The sequence below is a fragment of the Phacochoerus africanus genome, chromosome 1 (assembly GCF_016906955.1).
Source record: "Phacochoerus africanus isolate WHEZ1 chromosome 1, ROS_Pafr_v1, whole genome shotgun sequence".
NCBI classification, from domain to species: domain Eukaryota; kingdom Metazoa; phylum Chordata; class Mammalia; order Artiodactyla; family Suidae; genus Phacochoerus; species Phacochoerus africanus.
Genome location: NC_062544.1, coordinates 54,109,495 through 54,127,996, shown reverse-complemented (window position 1 = coordinate 54,127,996; position 18,502 = coordinate 54,109,495). Strand labels below are relative to the sequence as shown.

The window sequence follows — 18,502 nt, the reverse complement described above, 5'->3', positions numbered from 1 at the left end:
GCTTGAACAGAGGAAATCCCTTTCTGGAGTGGCCACCGTCCAGCTATGCCCATCTCTTCTCTACCTTGTAATTCCCCAAGAGGTATTTAAGTTTAGCTGCCCAAACAGGGGTTTAAGTCCCTTAGGTCCTCCAGGAGAATTGCTCCTCAACTATCTGAATCAGAATCAGTTTCTTTAGGGTGTGGCTCTTACCTGAGTGACGTGGAAATCAATCTCTTTGTCTTTATACTGCTTCAGGAGCCAGGGGACCTGGCCCAGGGCATATTCACAGAGGTCTTCCCGATGGAGCAGTAGGCTCACTGTGGGGCCATGAGCCTTCACGATGGCCAAAGTCTGCAGAGGCAGCACACAAACACTGTTTCTAATGCTTCATCACGCTTTTTGTACATTTCTCAGGATTATACCAGGATTACCCCCACCTCCAAAAAAAACAAAAACAAAAACAAAAAACTTTCCTCACTGCTTTCAATTGAGAAAGGTTTCTTCAAAAAACATTTAGGTTAAGATCACTGTATGAAGCAGAGTTATATTTATATTTGTGTTTATATCTATATCTGTATCTATGTTAATACTCATTTCAATATTTGCCCTGCTCTTCTATTTCTTTAATCTCTCTCTAATAGGTCATTTCCTTTCAGCATATTAACAAATTTAAAACTTTCCTTATATTAAAAAATTCTTTGACTCCATATCACTTTGATCCCACTATTATTCTCATCCATTTCTATTTTTCTTTCGTTTCCAAGCTTTTTGAAGGAGTGGCCTGCCTTTTAGATCTCCATTCCCAACTCCCATTTACTTCTCAATCCACTATAAACTGGCTTCCAGTGACATGAAAAATGAACAAGTACAAAATATAAATGCAATATATACTGATGATAAGAATTTAGAAATCACAAAAATTAGGATGAAGCAGAAAATATAGTGAAAACCTAATGCCCACTGTAAATAGATAATTACAGTTTGGTGTATTTTTAATGTTATTTTTTAATTTGACTCACTCTTTCCATCTTTTTTTCTATGTATTTTAATTTCCTAATGGAGTTCCCTGGTGGCTCAATGGGTTAAGGATCTGTCATTGTCGTTGCTGTGGCTTGGGTCACTGTTGTGGTACAGTTTGAGCCCTGGCTTGGGAACTTCTGCATGCTGCAAGGGTGGCCAGAAAATTGACCCCATTCTTTAATCTATAGTTCCACATTCTGCTTTATCTACATAATATTACATTCTTTTTTCTATTAGCTAAATTTTGCCACCTCACAACTTGTGGTTAATAATAATAACCATTTATTATACTCCATACTGTGTGCCAGCTGGAAGGTTCTTCTACCACATTTCCATGCAGTGGACACGTTTCAAGATTTTTCTTGCTTGAGCACCCCAGCAATGGATTCTGTAGATCTGTCTTTGCTTCTTGCAAATCATATCTTTCTTAGTTTCTAAGATATCATTCTTCTTGCTTAAACCCTTCCAAGATTTCTTACTTCTTAAAAAAAAAATAAAGTCCTATGTAGCATTCAAGGCTCTTTATTGTATGGCTGAACCATCTTTTTGGTTTCTTTTATTTCTGCCTCTTTATATCCTCCTTTTCCTCCCCCCTTATCCTCCTCCCATGGGATTCCCTCGAATGTCATATTATCCCATCTTCAGTCTATGCTTCAGTGGGTTTTGTCCCCTCTTTAGGGACTGCATCTCCCCAGCACTAAATGACTTCATGGGTTGCAAGCTCAATTCCAATGTCATGGCCATTCCAGTGCTCACCAGCAGTTAAGTGCTTGTCTCCATGTGCGTCTTATTACTTTGTGTACCTTCTTGTTACTCTTCCTGTGGGAAGCTAGGAGAGCAGTCAGCAAATTTGCATTGCATTTTGTTTTTCAAGTGGCTTGAAGAAAAGACTTCTACAGGATATTTTAAAAGTTTCATGTTTGCTAATGACTTAACTATCCCAGAATGTTAAAAAAGAAATGCTTTAATAGCTCAAAGTATAGAAAAGAAACTGAACTAGAGAAGATAGCTAAGTGCTACATCTTTTATAATACAGCAATAAAGAGACCCAAATAGGATACAATTTAGCCTACTTTAAAAAATTATAGCAATTAAGCAAGATAAGGATGGGATTATATATGTGAATGCACTTTGTAATCTATTCTTTAAAAGGCACTACACTATTTTGAAGCTGCCAAGTCATTCTTTAGATGTGATTTTAATTCATTGTAATATTCACGGATACAGGAAATTTCTATGTACTGGTATTTTTCCTAATCAGTGACTCAGCCCAAATATAGGTTATGATATATGACATATTTTGCTCATTTTAGATATTTGTTGTTCTCTCCACACATTGGCATGTCAGTTCCATGAGACTGGGGATTGGGATGTACTTCATCTCTGCTGTATCCCCAGCTTGTGGAATGATATCTGGCATGCCATGGGGAAATCAATAAATATTAGTTGAAATAATGAGTACATTGGGATTTGAAGCAGGAAAAACAAAAAAATTTAATAAATCTGATAAAATACAACACATGGCTCTCCAAGTGAACCAAGGTTAATTATCATGCCAAAAAGAGAAGAGGAAGCTCAACCAACATGCAGGGAGAGCTAACTTGAGACATGCTGAACCCCACTCACCTGCGTGGGCGAGGTCGTGGCGGCCCACTTGTCCATGATGTAGCGGAACAGCATGAAGATCTTGTCAGAGAGTCGGTTGGCATCCAATCTGGGATATGGGAAGTCTCTCCAGTGGTTGACGTACTTGTAAATGGCTTTGCTGAACTTCTCAAGGGCTGCATTTCCAAAACAACCACAGAATGAGAGAGATATCAAGATGGGAAGGACCATAAAATAATTGGAGAAGAGTGTGCTGATAATTAGCAAATGTGTAATAGTTTCTATAAAATTTTATGACTGTACCAAGTACATACATAAAAATGTGTTCCTCCATTTTAGAGAAATGTAGATTAAAACCACAATGAGATACTATAACATACCGTCTGGAATTGCTAAAATTTCAGACAGTCAATGTCAAGGGTAGACCAGACTAAGGTGCAGTTGGTATTTTTACATTCTTTTATTTATTTATTTATTTATTTATTTATTTATTTATTTTTGTCTTTTGTCTTTGTTGTTGTTGTTGTTGCTATTTCTTGGGCCGCTCCCGCGGCATATGGAGGTTCCCAGGCTAGGGGTTGAATCGGAGCTGTAGCCACCGGCCTACGCCAGAGCCACAGCAACGCGGGATCCGAGTCGCGTCTGCAACCTACACCACAGCTCACGGCAATGCCGGATCGTTAACCCACTGAGCAAGGGCAGGGACCGAACCCGCAACCTCATGGTTCCTAGTCAGATTCGTTAACCACTGCGCCACGACGGGAACTCCTATTTTTACATTCTGCTGGTAGAGTAGGAATTGATAAAAACACTTTTGAAAGCTCTTTGGAATTATTCAACCAAAGCTGAATATGCATTATCTACGACCAAGAAATGCTAATCTGAGGTATATAGCCATTAGATGTGTGTACATATAGGCACTAAAACTTGTACAAGAATGTTCCTATTCACTTTTTCTTTGTAATAGCCTCAAACAAGAACCGATCCAAATATTTGCCAACAGGTAGAATGGAAACATACATTGTAGAATAGACATGTAGTAGTGTTCAGAAATGAAAATGGACTATGAGTCTGTAAAACAACATGTATGGATCTCACAAGAGGCAAAACTAATCGATGATGTTAGAATTCAGGATTGTCATTACTCTTGGAGAGGATGGAGAGTGTGATGATTGATGAAGGGAGCTTCCAGGTTATTAGTAATGTCCAACTTCTTGACCTGAGTGATAGTCAAATGGAAAGTTTAGTTTGTGACAACTCATCAACTTGTATACTTCTGACTTGTATGTTTTTCTATGTGTCTGTTTTACCGTAATAAAATTTAAAAAACTTGGGCTCATAAAAATATCATTTATATATGTATCATATATATTTGCATCAAATGCATTAAATAATACAATTTTTTCCTTCAGCTTCTCATGCTATCCTTTTCATTTGGAAGTAAAAAACATTGTAGTTTGCTCTCTCAAGGATACGTCATGTGTACATACTAAGGAAAAGATCCTGGGTATCTTAGCTTTACGGCTGGTCTTTAATTGGCTCATTCCCATTCCCTCCAAAGTCTGATAACCTCATGTTATGTTTTGCCAAATCTTTGTGTGTGTGTGAATGTGTCTTGCACTGGCCTATAAATCAGTGAGGAGGGATGGTGTCTTGTTTATTGATGGTATCTGAAACAAAGATGTCTGTTGATTTGGTGATTGATTGAATGCACAAATAAATGGATGGGTGGATGGCTACTAAACTTTATACATTTTCTTTACTGGCACTCAGGCAAAAGTTGCTTTAGGACCAAAGAGCACTTAGATAGTTTAATTACACACAGAGAATTCCCTTATTCATTACCATGATGATTTCTTTTTTTTTTCTTTTTGTCTTTTTAGGGCTACACCCACAGCACATGGAAGTTCCCAGGCTAGGGGTCCAATCAGAGCTGTAACTGCCGGCCTACACCACAGCCACAGCAACACAGGATCTAAACTGTATCTGCAACCTACACCACAGCTTACAGCAACGCCAGATCCTTAACCCACAGAGCAAGGCCAGGGGTCGAACCCACATCCTCATGAATACTAGTCAGGTTCATTAACCACTGAGCCACGATGGGAACTCCCCCACGATGATTTCTAATTTTATTCTCTTTTACCTTCTTGGTTATCAATATTGGAAGTAAAAATGCTATTAGAGGCAACGATGTTTATTTTATTTGCAGGAACATGATATTAGTTGTGATAGTAAGTAGGGAAAGTAAAAAGTGTTGAAAAGAAGGCTAATCTTTTAGCATAGTGGTTCAAGTCCTTGAGTTAGACTGTCATAGTTCAAATCTTGTCTCTGGAACATAGTAGCTGTGTGATTGCAGGCAAGCTGTTTAACTTTTCTAAGCCTCAATTTTCTCATTTGTAATGTGAATGGAAACTGTTATCTTCCTAATGGGGTCACTGTGAAGGTTAAGAAAGAACTGGGTTGATAGGTAAAGAAGACATTCCTGACAGCATGGGCTTTAAAGTATCATAAAACAGTAGTGCTGGGGATGCCAGAGGTGGAAGGGATCTTAGCAATCACTTTGTTTGTTGTCTTTAGAGGTGAAATTGAGGTTGAGTGAAGGACAGAGTCATCTGATGGCTCAGTGGCTCGGAGGTAAGAGTCTGGGTCTCCAGAAGCCCCTCTCTGTGCTATAAATGCTTTTCCCAGGACTTCCAGGTCATATTCTTCTCTATAGACTATTAATTACTGTAGATGCCTTTCACTTTGGGGGTAGAAGGACTCTCTGACCACAGCTGATTTACCTATTTTCTTTGGTTTTATGATTGTTTGTATCTTGATTAGATAGTTTACTTATCATTATTACAATGTGGCATTATAAAGAGATGCCAAAATTTAGCTTATGGCTAAGAGCTGGTAAAAGCTCATAATCATTGTAGAGAAAGTGTGAGCCTCTTGAAGAATGAGGCAGAAACGGGGGCGGTGTGGGATAGTGGAAAGAATATGGACTGGGTGGTCTATAGACCTGAATGCCACCTCTCCGTCAATGACTGTCCCCACCTTGAGAAAGTCACTTAACGTCCATGACCCTCAGTTTCTCATCCGTAAAATGGGCTTATAGTACTTCCCTTGCAGAATTGCTGTGAGGATTGACAGAGATCATTCCCTGAAGCGGCCCTTCCATGGGGTAGGCACTCAAGCAACGGTAGCTACTATGACCAGAAAGGACGAGACTGGAGTAAAAGGAAACAGAAGACATTTGCTCCATCCATAGCGCAGTTGTAACGAAGAGGGAACCGCAGGGGATACCCACCGAGACAGAAAGCTCCCCTCATCCTCTCCTCCTCGGCCAGCCTGAGCATGGTTTGCATGGTGAGCAGGGTCATCATCATGAAGGGGATGCTCTGAGACACTGCAGGAAGGGGCACGAGAGAAGAAGGGTGTTATCTCTTCATATTAACAGCAAGCACTTTGGGAGTTCCCACCATGGTGCAGTGGGTTAAGAATCTGACTGCAGCAGGTCAGGTTGATATGGAGGCACAGGTTTGATCCCTGTGGGGTGTGTGTGTGTGTGCAGTGGGTTTAAAGATCTGGCATAGGTCATAGCTACAGGTAGGATTCAATCCTTGGTCTGGGAAATTCCATATGCCTTCCACTTCCATGTGGGAGTGGCCATAACCAAAAATCAGCAAGCATGTCAAAGCTCCGTAGGGGAGGCAGATGAAGTGCAGTGGGAAGAGGTTCTCCTCTATCCCTCCTCTATATGCCAGGTTGTAGATAGAGAACCAAAGCATGGTTGGTCTAAAGTAAAATACTTGCTATAGGCCACCTGTACCAAGAGCACATATGGAGTTTCTGGGAGAGGGATCAGATCCAAGCCAGAGTTGTGACTTTTGCTGCAGCTGCAGCAGTGCTGGATCCTTTAACGCACTGTGCTGGGTCAGGGGTCAAACTCCATCCCATTTCGCTACAGTGGGAACATTTTATTAATGTTCATCCCTCCCACCAGAACTTCCCTGTGTCCCAAAGGTGATAGGTGATCAATAAATATCTGTTAAATAAAGTGGTATAGAAAAAACATCCTAAGAAACTTTTATGTGTGAGTTTAGTGGTTTGCAGACTATGGCTTACGGAAAATGTGCTTCTGCAAACACAAAGGCAGATGAAAGGGAAGATGAGGGTGAGAGAAAGTCCAGCCAAACTCAGAGCAGCACAGACTCATGACTGGCCAGCAGGCTCCTCTGTGCTGAAAAACAATGGCCCCAATCCCTCATCATTATTTTTTAGTACTGAAGAAGGAAGAGATCCTTTCCTTCCTTCTGTTTGCTCCCACTTGGGTTTAGACAATTAGTCAGGGTGACAGTATTCCCTCCATACCGTAGCTGGTTGCCAGTTCAGCCAGGGCAAGCACGATGAATTCATTTGGTAGCTCCAGGATCCTGAAGTTACTTTGTACTTCATACATCACCGAGTTGAAATCATGTGCAGCAAGAGACACCAGCACCTCACCTGCTAGCATTCTGATTTCCCTGAGGATCTGAGGAAAAAAACAATAACAGCTAGACAAAAAGCGGCAGGAGTTAGCAGAGGGGGAGATAGTTTACATATTACATATAAATTCCTCACCTTATCAAAAGAGGGAGAACAGGCTGTTGCAAACCCCATTGTGGAAGACTCTAGGTGTCAGTGGCTGGGAAAGCAGAGGTCATTCAAAAGCACCTCAAAATGAAATTTTACTAAGGTTCTTATAAACTTGAGGCCATACACGTTTTCTTGCTAATTAATCAGGTACCACGAACCTAAGAATTCTGTTTTATGTTTAAGTGATATGAATTACTGAAGGAAATGGAGGAAGAAAAATGGGGCTTTAATATAGTCCTGACCTAATTATCCTTGATATTGGAAATACTTGGAGGAACTTCTGCTTTTGGTAATGGTGAATTCAGTAAATTTGATTAACTTTCCTGCTGAGGAAAGTAAAAAGTACTGGGCAAGATATTACAAAATATTCTCATAGAAAACATCAAAGAGATCACAATATAATGTGGAATGAATTACTTACTTGAGATCTGGACAAGGTTGGAAATCCAGAGAGATAAACCCAAACCCTGCTCTTGAGGCTGCTTTGCAGCATTTTGAGACACAGTCAGAATTCAGGGCCAACCAAAGGTGAGACCCTGGTCATCCTACCTCTTATGCTTTGGGCTTGCATTGAGGTGAAAGGTTAAATTGATTCTCCATGGACTGTAGTCCAACTTTGAATCACTAAAGTTGCCCAGGAAAATCTCAAACACTGAAATTAATCATAGATTGTTTGTGCCCCAGGTAAACAAGTAAAACTCATTTCTGGTAGGAAATAACTTTAAGACTCAAATTATTTTTTTTACAAATAATTTTCCAGATATGAAGCCTAGTATACATAGATAAGTAGGCACATGAAGAGATAAGAATTCATACAAGAGTCAGGAAATCTGGGTTCTAGCTGTTTGTTCTGCCAGTAGATAGCTGTGTTACATTGAAAAAGTCTTTATAAGCATCAATTTCCTCAGCTAAACGTGGATTGTATATTACCTCTAAAGACCTTCTTAGCTCTACCTCAGTTTCCTCATCTGAGAAGGAGTAAATAATAGGTGCTATAACTGTATTTAAGTTGCCATGAAGAACAAATAAAAGTGACCCGTGGTCCTGGCTGTGCTGCAGAAAAAGTTTATGGATGTCTGCATAGGTGCAGTTGGTCACTTAAAGACATGTTGCTGACCCCGACACTGACTCATCATTGAGGATCAAACTTACATTGTTGTCTCTCATGTCCTTAGAAGCATAAAAAATCAATCTTTGGACAATTGCATCATCCAAGATGTCGGAATTCTGAATAACGGAAGTGAGATGACCGTAAATGTCTTCCTGTGAACATACAAGGTTGTACACAGAAATTTGAGTGGCAGACTAAAGGAGTCGGATAAAGTCCAAATGAATAACACCAATAAACTAAGTAACATCTGTCTACTACACAGTGGATTTTACATATCCTACTTGGGGCCCCCTTGACAAAAGATGCATCTTTAGATGTCAAAGGCAGACTCCGGAAAGCAGAGTTCATTCTGAAAACTGTCTTGAGTACATTTCTGCGACAAAATCTAACTGAAGGCAGGGACCGCGTTGCAGGGTACTCAGGGCAATGGAAATGCCCATCAACCTAACTATTGCTCTTACTACCACGGATTGACTATGGCCTTGAGGAAGACAGTGCGATTCCCAAAGAAGCTGCTAAATTAGGAAACTTTTTCCTAAAGGGGATTTATAGGCCCTTGCTTCATTCCTGCCTTTGTAGAGAAAGTTGAGTCCTTTTCCATAGTGCTGCAGCCTCTGGGAATTATATGGCTGGAGCAGAAGCTGTGTGTGAGGGCTCTTCTCAATGTCTTAGGTGGCCACATGGCTTTGAAAGATGAGAGACTGATGTTCTAAAATTTCCCAGAGCCTCAGGCTTGCTGCTTGAGGTACTATGCCTATGTATAGGGTGTAAAATAACTCCCTTTGCCTGAGGGATTCTAATATGCAGAACGACTAGATTAAGAGAGAAAGGTGTAGGCACTTGCCCTTCACAGGGAGGCTACATGGAATAATGAGTAGGAGCAGTATTCTGGAGTCAGACTGGCTTGTGTTTGGATGTAGTCTTGCTGTTCTTAGCAAGTCATGTAACTTCTCTGGGCCTCACATTTCATGTTCGTCCGGTATAAATATCGATATCTACTTCATAGCTGTGAGGAGTGAATATAATACAATACACTAGTGTTTAGAAAGCATGGAGCACTCTATTCCCTAGCTAGGTGTTCAATGAAGGGGAACTATTATTTACAAATGCTGTTGAAGCCAGGGAAGCCTTTAAATCTCAGAGAAATACCTCTTTAATTGTGAAACAGCATTATAGATATAGGGGAGATCTTCGGGGATTTTCATAGGAGCTCTGAAATTGCTTACAAGACATTTGATTCTGTCCAAAATATGCATAAAATATTTGGTCCACACCAAAAAGTCCTTGATATGTTTTAGACAAGACCAACTGTCTGCCAACCTTCAAATTACACAGGACGAGGCTCTAAGCTACATTGTTGTAAGTCTGACACCCCTTTATTTTCACGTCATGTATAAGGTTATGGAAGGGAGCATTCTTTTCCTAGCTTCTATAATTGGATTCTCTAAATCCTCAAATGCCAAACATCATTGTTTAAGCATTACAATGATTTCCCTTAAAACTGCATTTTCTGAAAAAATCGAATGCCACTTAAGAAACCAGGGATAAAAGAGGAAGGTAAGGCAAAGAAGTAAATATATCAAGTGTAATAACAGGACTAAAAAAGTGAATGGGGAAGAGATTCTTTATTTTTCTTACCTTGCTAATGTTATCTTCTTTGTTCAGCAAGCCGAGAGTGAGATTGATGTCTCCAAAAGTCTCTAAAATGGACAGGAAGAGAAGAATTAAGTATGGGCTGAAATGCCCTCCTGTTAGTTACTATGTAATAGTCATAGAAAGTTTTTTCTTTTCTCATCTTTCTCTTCTTCTCTCTCTCTTCTTTCTTTTTTTCTCTCTGATTTCCTCTCTCCTCCTCTCTTCCTCTCGACTTCCAGATCTTTGATGGCAGGAATTGTTTCTTATTAGTATTTCATACACTTAACATACTTGAAAATAGCAGATGTTGGAGCTCTTATCGTGGCTCAGTGGAAACAAATCCAACCAGGAACCATGAGGTTGCGGGTTCGATCCCTGGCCTTACTCAGTGGGTTAAGGATCTGGTGTTGCTGTGGCTGTGGGGTAAGCCCCCGGCAGCTATAGCTCTGATTGGACCCCTAGCCTGGGAACCTCCTTATGCCATGGGTGCGGCCCTAAAACAAAACAAAACAAAACAAAACAAAAGCAGGTGCTTAGTATTTTTTCAAAACCTGAATTAAATGTGGAGGTCAAGATAAAAGATGCTAGATCCCTATATATCCCCTCTAATCATGTAGGCATCACCCTATATCCTCCTAGTGAGGCTCAGCTCCAAATTCCATGACCTGAATCCCTTATACCTGACTTGGGTAGGAGAGGGTTATTTCCACCTCCTTCCTCAATCCCCCTCCATCTTCTCTGCATTTGTCTTTCTCTCTGTCTTTCCTTCTGGCCCTGCTAGGTCCCTCTTTTGGTCCCATGATCATGGAAACAGTACTTTTGGATAACGACCTAAATATTTTTGACTTGCACTTTCCAGAATTGAGTAAAGCTCTTTGGAAAACTGAAAAGACATTTTTGAGTCAAAGGCATTGCACAATTTCACACCACATGGCGAGCTGGTTGGAGGGATACTTCTGGATGCTGTGATTTCCCACAAGCCTCCAAATCAAACAACATTCTCCTTTAGTGGTCTTTTCTGGCAAAGAAGAGTATTTCCAAAGGACTCAGCCAGTACTTAAGATTAAACAAGAAACTGTCTTTCTTTGCATTGTAGTCACTCTCTCCTCAAGTAGACTATACACATTTTAAAAGAAGGCAAAGAAGCAAAATCATCTCTCAGGCTTCTAGTCTACCATTGGTCCTTTACAATCCGGGTGCTTTTATTATTTTGGAATAAAGGGAAAGTAGAGAGAAAGAATTTTACTTTAGCATAGCTTTTTAAAAAACCTTTAAGACGTATAGATTTCTGTCAATGACACGTACCATTCTCCACCTCACACGGGCCTATGGCCACATAGACACAAAACACCTGACTACTCAGGAGCTGATCATGCTTACCTGCAGATTCCTCTGTGTCCTCAGCCATGCCTTGGCTGTTTCAGGCCCTCTTAGAGGCAGCACCTAAGTATCAGAAATAGTAAGGCTAACAAATCAAAGAAGCAGGCTAGTAAGATTCTCACATAAGGTTCATATAAAGGTCTCTAAATTAAAGTCCCTCCTCCACTCAGTTGGCACAATGATCTGGAAGTTTTCAGCGATGGGCTGCGGCTGAGGAAGATGATGCTGTATTCTCCCACTATGACATTTTCTTCCTTCTGGGCTCCTGCTGACCAACAAAATGGCTTCATCTCACCGGATATTATCCCTTTGGTGGAGATCAGAGTATCTGAGAGGGAAGAAATTAGAAACTGAAACTCAAACCATTTTTGGAGACCAAAGTTTTTCTCCCTAAACCTGGGTCCATTGATCACAAATTTGGGAAAGGTTTTCCGTGGTCACTCTACTGGCCTGGTGTTGGTAAAGCCTTTATGGTGATCTTGTTGATTGTTCTGCTTGGTGAAAGTCAGAAGCAGAAACGGGGCATGCTCAGTGGCCCAGAATGCCTGCCAGGGGCAGTTGAATGGAATGTCCAACTGACGGCAGCAAAGCAAAACCTCAGCCTCCCTCCCCACTCCACCCCATCACTGACTTCATCTGCATGCTGTCCTCACTCCAAGCTCAAGTTTTTCCTGACTCTGTTCGTTCTTTATATTTTCAAATCATTCGTTATTCAGACCTCTTGGCTATACTGCTTTCAACTTGACTAGTACTTAAACCTGTTCTCCATACCCACCTAATCCTAAATCGATATACAGTTTCTAAAGTGTGTCCCGATTGTATGTGATTCTGGCAGATGTCAGAGAGCGTGGGAAGGGGGTGCCAGTGGTCTAGAGGTCTGGGTGTGAAAGGGGCTGAGGGGAGGGGCTCATGACATTTTCTCAGCTGCTGCTTCTCCAGATATCATCCCTTCATTAATGAGTATTTCAGATTCAAAGGTTGACTGCTTCCAACTAGACCTATAGAATTATCATTCTTTTCATAGACATATACATTGCACTGGATGTGTTACAGATGCCATCAGTGGTCTAGTGGTTAGAAACATTTTCAGCTTCCCCAATCAGCATCACTATTTCTCAGAATGTGGTCCAAAATTATCTTGCAACAGGAATCACAGGATGTCCTCATTTCACATGTCCATTCTCAAGGATACCTCAGGCCTGGTAAATTACAACAAATGCCACACTCTGCATTTTTAATGGGTGTTCCTGGTGATCCTTAGGGTCGTTAAAGTCTGAGAAGCACTGGCTAAGATCCTTGCACAATCACCCATTAATAGATAATGGAAAATTTAGCAGTTATTTGAAGGGTGTTCACTGTTTTGGGCTAAGAACAGCAGTTGTCTATCTCCAGAACCATGACTCACTCACCTGCTGAAGAGTAGGCAGAAAATTAGAGGGTCAGAGAGGTAATGAGGTGATGAGAGGCAACTTGAAACTCTTAACATCTTATAGGGAAATAAAAATGTTGGAAATGATGTGCTCTTAGAATCTTAAAGAACAATGTGCTGTAGAATCAATACTAAGAAAGCCAGCTATTTAGGTGATTGTTATAATCAGTTTCTTACTCTTTTTGTGAATGGTGGCAAATGATTTTTTTTTTTTGAATATCCATACATAAAGATTTTCTGGATCTCATAGAGATTAGGGAAGTTAGAAGATGATTGACTTATATAGACTCTGTAATTTATTCATCAGGGCAATCGAAACACAGCTTTTTCTAAATACCCTTTGCATAGAGAAATTTACTCATTGACCTGTCTTTTCATAAAGCAATATTGCAGATAGATTTCTAAAAAGTCAAACCTTGAAACAGCAAATTTGCTGTCATTTTATTGCATTTTTCTGGGCCTCTTTGTTGTATTTTCCTATTATTTCCTACTTTTCTCTTTATGCTAGGCTAAAACGATATGGGTTGGATTTCTCTGAAGCCCTAGAAGCATGAAGAACCCTAACTCTCAAGCTAATAGAATAGCATGTGCTAACTAATGAAGTAATGTTTCTAGATATTTATTGCAGAGGAATTGATAGTAAACTTGCTGAAGAACAGAGATGTCTCCCTGGGGATAGGGTAAACTTATCCTTTCAGTTTAAGTTGTCAAATGATACTACGCAACCTCAGTAGTACTGTATTCCCAAATGAGGTATTATAGGACAAGAATATTAATAAGGCAGTGAAGGAAAAATATAAAGCTAGGGGAGAATAGATATTTGAAGATAATATCAAAATATTATTGAAATTTAAATTTCTTGAAAGTAAAATTTAAAATTTTTGTGGTTTTAATTGTCATCATACAGGACAGTGTATCTAAACCTTAACAGGAATCCTTTTATTTTTTTAAATGAAGTATTGGTTTTATAAAGTATCTTAAAAATGAAATCAGGCTCTGATTTTTTGGTTGGTTTCATGATATACGCCTAAGCTCTTGTACTCTAGTATATAAAAGGTCAAAAATTATGAGAGTTATTTCACATTGAAGTCGATTAAAGATGCCTTTGTTGTAAGCAGCTTCCCGTTTTCCTCTTTTTCTTTTCCCTTCATCATTCCTTCCTCCCTCCTCCCTCTCCCCTCTCTCCTGTTAGCTCTTTCTCCTCCCCTGATCTCTGGTCTCTCTTCTCTCTCCTGTTTCCCTCACTCTTTCTTTGGTTTTTCTCCCTGTAGTAAACAATAGTAACAAAAAAGTGACACCCAGTATAGTTCCATTTAGTTCAATTCAAAATGAACTTAGTGAACTTAATAAAATCCACATTTACCAGCCAGCTGGACAAGAAGCCTCGTGATGGAGGTGTTTGGTCATATCAAGATGAGAGGCCAGTGTCCTAATCTCAAGCAACTTGCCTCTTGTGGGAAGACGGCAATCTACTGGCCCAACTCACTGAACAATGAGCCTGTATAGTGATAGTGATGCTAACAAAGAACATGAACAAGTTGTGAATTCTGTCCACAGAGCACAGGGGTAACACCTGAGATGATCTCTGGGCGTAGGGAAGAGTCCTCTAAATTTTATGCAGAGAAACTCATCTTTCTCTAAGTAGAAGACAGCAGATCCTGTAATTAACTTATTTCTTCATTGATATGAATAGTGAACATAAATAATAGCATTTTCTTGATTTTTTTTTGGGGGGGGGTCTTTTTAGGACCCCAGCATACGGAGGTTCCCAGGCTAGGGGTTGAATTGGAACTGCAGCTGCTGGCCACAGCCACAGCCACAGCCACAGCAAAGCAGGATTGGAGCTGTGTCTGAGACCTATACCATAGCTCAAGGCAATGCCAGATCCTTAACCCACTGAGCGAGGCCAGGGATTGAACCTGCGTCCTCATGGATACTAGTCGAGTTCATTACCCCTGAGCCACAACAGGAACTCCCTTTCTTGAAATTTTTCTATTTATTCACCAAGATTTAGACTGTTATTATTATTATTATTTTGGCTGCACCCACAGCTCATGGATGTTCCTGGGCCAGGGACCAAAACTGTGCCAAGCAGTAACAATGCTAGATCCTTAACCTGCTGCATCGAGAGGGAACTCCTAGACTGTTACTGTTTTCAATGCAAATATACAGTGTTCAGCCATAATATGATGATAAAATATATATCCAAAATGTTTTTTTTTTTTCTTCAGAGCAGGAATCATGTGTGAAACAAAAGTAAAATGATAAACCAGTTTGAGATTTGGAGATCAGAAACTTGAATTATGTCTAAATTCTGCTACAAACTGGTTGTATTACTCTGGGAAAATGTGTCTCTCTGGACTAAATTTGAGTTTTCAGTTGCAAAGATGAAAGAATCAGGTTAGTTAACCTAAACATCAGAAACAGTTTTCTTTACTGACGAAAACAGCTTTTCTATTTTTTTCTTTCTTTTCTTTTCTTTTTGTTTCCTTTTCTTTTCCTTTCCTTTCCTTCTTTCCTTCCCTTTCCTTTCTTTTCTTTTCTCTTTGTGAAACAGCTTTGTTTTCACTCTCTCGGTAATACCAAAAACATGTATAATGTTGTTTTTAATTCCTAAACAACAAACTTATAAATGAATGTTTTTGTTCTGTGCCCTTTTGTGGATGGAGAAATTCTTACACGCTTCCCCATAAACTCAGCAGGGAGACTTCCTTCTTCCTTGCACTGGTGGCAGCAACCAGTGATGTAGGGAGAGGAAGATGGAGGGGTGTCTAAGGTTTGACTGCAAGGCATCCACCACTGTGGACAGCAAGGGAAGACACATGAACACACCACAAACCTAATAAAATGGCTGAGCCTCAGTTGATTTTTTTTTTTTTAAATAGTCACACCTGTGGAATATGGAAGTTCCTGGGCTGGGGATTGAATCTGAGCCACAGCTGTGACCTGCTTTGCAGCTGCAGCAATGCAGGATCCTTTAACCCACCGCAACTAGTGGGGGATTGATCCTGTGCCTCTGCAGTGACCCAAGCTGCTACAGTCTGATTCTTTTTTTTTTTTTTTGTCTTTTCTAGGGCCGCTCCCTTGGCATATGGAGATTCCCAGGCTAGGGGTCTAATCAGAGTTGTAGTCACCGGCCTACACCAGAAACACAGCAACTCGGAATCCAAACTGAGTGTGTGACCTACACCACAGCTCACGGCAACGTCGGATCCTTAACCTGCTGAGCAAGGCCAGGGATCAAACCCGCAACCTCATGGTTCCTAGTCGGATTCATTAAACACTGCGCCACAACGGGAACTCCTGCAGTCTGATTCTTAACCAACTGTGTCCCAGTGGGAACTCCTGATTCTTGATTCATAATCCTCAAGAGATATTAGCCATGAATTGTTACAAAATACATACAAATAGCAGTTACATTTCTGTATATTATTAATCAGGCTTCATTTTAAAATTAAGACTATTGTTTTAAAGTCATCTGTCAGGAATTCAGAAGACGCTTAAGAATTGAGTCTTGACAAGGGAACTTGCTCATGGATTTATAAAATGATAAATTTTATAAATCAAGTGACAGATTATTATATATTCAAGTGATAGATTATTATATATTCAAATGATAGATTATTTAAGCTCCTGCAGATGAGTAATTTCCCAGCAAATTGTTTCCCAAATCCTCTCATATTAGGCATCTCTAACTTCATTATTAACAGGCACCAGAAGAAGAACAGAGCCTGACTTCTTAATCTGAAGGAGTGCGAGAAACCACATGAGTCCTTTGTGTCCCTGACTCCGTGCCCAGTGGCCTGGTACCTTGAGAGCTGATTTTCTGCTTTCTGGAACTCATTCAACCTTGGTCAGAGATTTCAGAAGGACTAGGTTTTGACTGTCAGTTACCTCTTGGACCCTCAATTTGCATTAGTGAGAAATGAAACATCATCTTTTTGCCTGAGGAATTCACATTTAATGGTCACTAGATAAGTCAAAGTAAGATACTTTCATTACCTCAGCATTTCACAATGAATTACTTGCCTAAGCATATAAATCTTAGAAGAAACAATCATCAGTAACTTTTAAGCTATAGAAAAATAGTTCAATATCCTCTTTAGTTGTTTCACTCATTGTGCTCTTATATCTCCAACAAATATTTCTAATTAAGTTTGGCCGTGTTAATTTTTTTTTTTTTGAAAGCGAAGATCTCTTTATTTATTTATTTATTTATTTTGCTATTTCTTTGGGCCGCTTTACTGTTCACAGGATATTTATTTATTTTGTCTTTTCGCCACTTCTTTGGGCCGCTTCCGCGGCACATGGAGGTTCCCAGGTTAGGGGTCCAATCGGAGCTGTAGCCACCGGCCTATGCCAGAGCCACAGCAACGCGGGATCTGAGCCGCGTCTGCAACCCACACCACAGCTCACAGCAACGCCGGATCGTCAACCCACTGAGCAAGGGCAGGGACCGAACCCGCAACCTCATGGTTCCTAGTCGGATTCATTAACCACTGCGCCACGACGGGAAGTCCCGTGTTAATTTTTATAATTGTTTTTTTTTTTTTTTTTTACTTTTGAGGAAAGTAACAATACCATAAAAAGAGACAATTTCATTGCTTGTGGTAATTATCTCATATTTAGAAAGAAAAATCTTTTACTTTTTTTAAAGGAATAAACACGTTTCTGTGGTTTTTTAAATAAGGAAATCTCATTACTTTTATAAATTCAAAATACATTTCTAATTCTTGATTTTGGTGGTTTCAGTGGGCTCTAGATGTGCCATAAAAATGTGGCTCTCTTCATATTAGACATAAAACTTTTAGAATCCTACAAATGTTCAATGATTTTTGCGAAAACAATTTATCAAATGAAACTGTTCAAAACCCATTTTATTTTATTTCATTTTAAATTTTATTTATTTATTTATTTTTTAGGACCACACCCATGGTATATGGTCTATGGAGGTTCACAGGCTAGGGGTCCAATTGGAGCTGTAGCTGCTGGCCTACGCCACAGTCACAGCAACATCAGATCCGAGCCGTATCTGTGACCTACACTACAGCTCATGGCAACACCAGATCCTTAACTGACTGAGCAAGGGCAGGGATTGAACCTGCATCCTCGTGGATGGCAGTCAGATTTGTTTCTGATGAGCCATAATGGGAACTCCTCAAAAACCATTTTAGTCAAGTGATGGGAAACTATTAGGTAAGATTTCAAATAATAAAATTTCTGGTTACAAGTCATACTCAAATATGAGTAGGGATTTTTGCTGGAAAGAAGGCAAAACATGAAATCCCATTCTGGATCTGGAATTCAGAAACAGAATATAACTTTCAGGGCTGATCCTTGTGTTAGCATAGGTAATTAGTTCTTCCTCTGCTCCTATAGTACACAGAGATGAACACACATGTTCAAGAGCAACCTGGAGCCCATGACAGCATTTTGTACTGAATAAAGCAGAAAAGTATAGTCATTAATAAATATTAGAGATACTTAGCAATAAAGCTACTTGCTCTTTCCAAAGCTCACTTCCATCTTCTGTAAAGCAGTTAGGTGGTTTTTCCTTGTCTTCTGCAGGGGAAAGACATGGCACTGAGTTTTCATTAAGTTATTATTATCGGTTATTTTTTTTTGCTTTTTGCTTTTATCGAGTTTATAACAACCAAAAAACAGACTAATCAGACCATATCATTCCAGCAGCATTACGCTTATTGAGATTTTAATAG

General features: G+C 39.9%; 1 protein-coding gene across 1 annotated transcript in view; it reads right to left on the bottom strand.

The window, feature by feature from the left end:
* Positions 1–11,384, bottom strand: part of MROH2B (maestro heat like repeat family member 2B) — a 67,610-nt gene extending 56,226 nt beyond the window's left edge. Inside the window, exons 1-7 of the mRNA XM_047799400.1 lie at positions 11,282–11,384; positions 9,980–10,041; positions 8,383–8,493; positions 6,967–7,126; positions 5,903–6,001; positions 2,629–2,783; positions 193–333 (exon numbers count right to left, since the gene is read on the bottom strand). Coding sequence (XP_047655356.1) covers positions 193–333; positions 2,629–2,783; positions 5,903–6,001; positions 6,967–7,126; positions 8,383–8,493; positions 9,980–10,041; positions 11,282–11,384 — 831 coding nt within the window. The remainder of the gene's footprint in view (positions 1–192; positions 334–2,628; positions 2,784–5,902; positions 6,002–6,966; positions 7,127–8,382; positions 8,494–9,979; positions 10,042–11,281) is intronic.
* Positions 11,385–18,502: the final 7,118 nt, after the last annotated feature.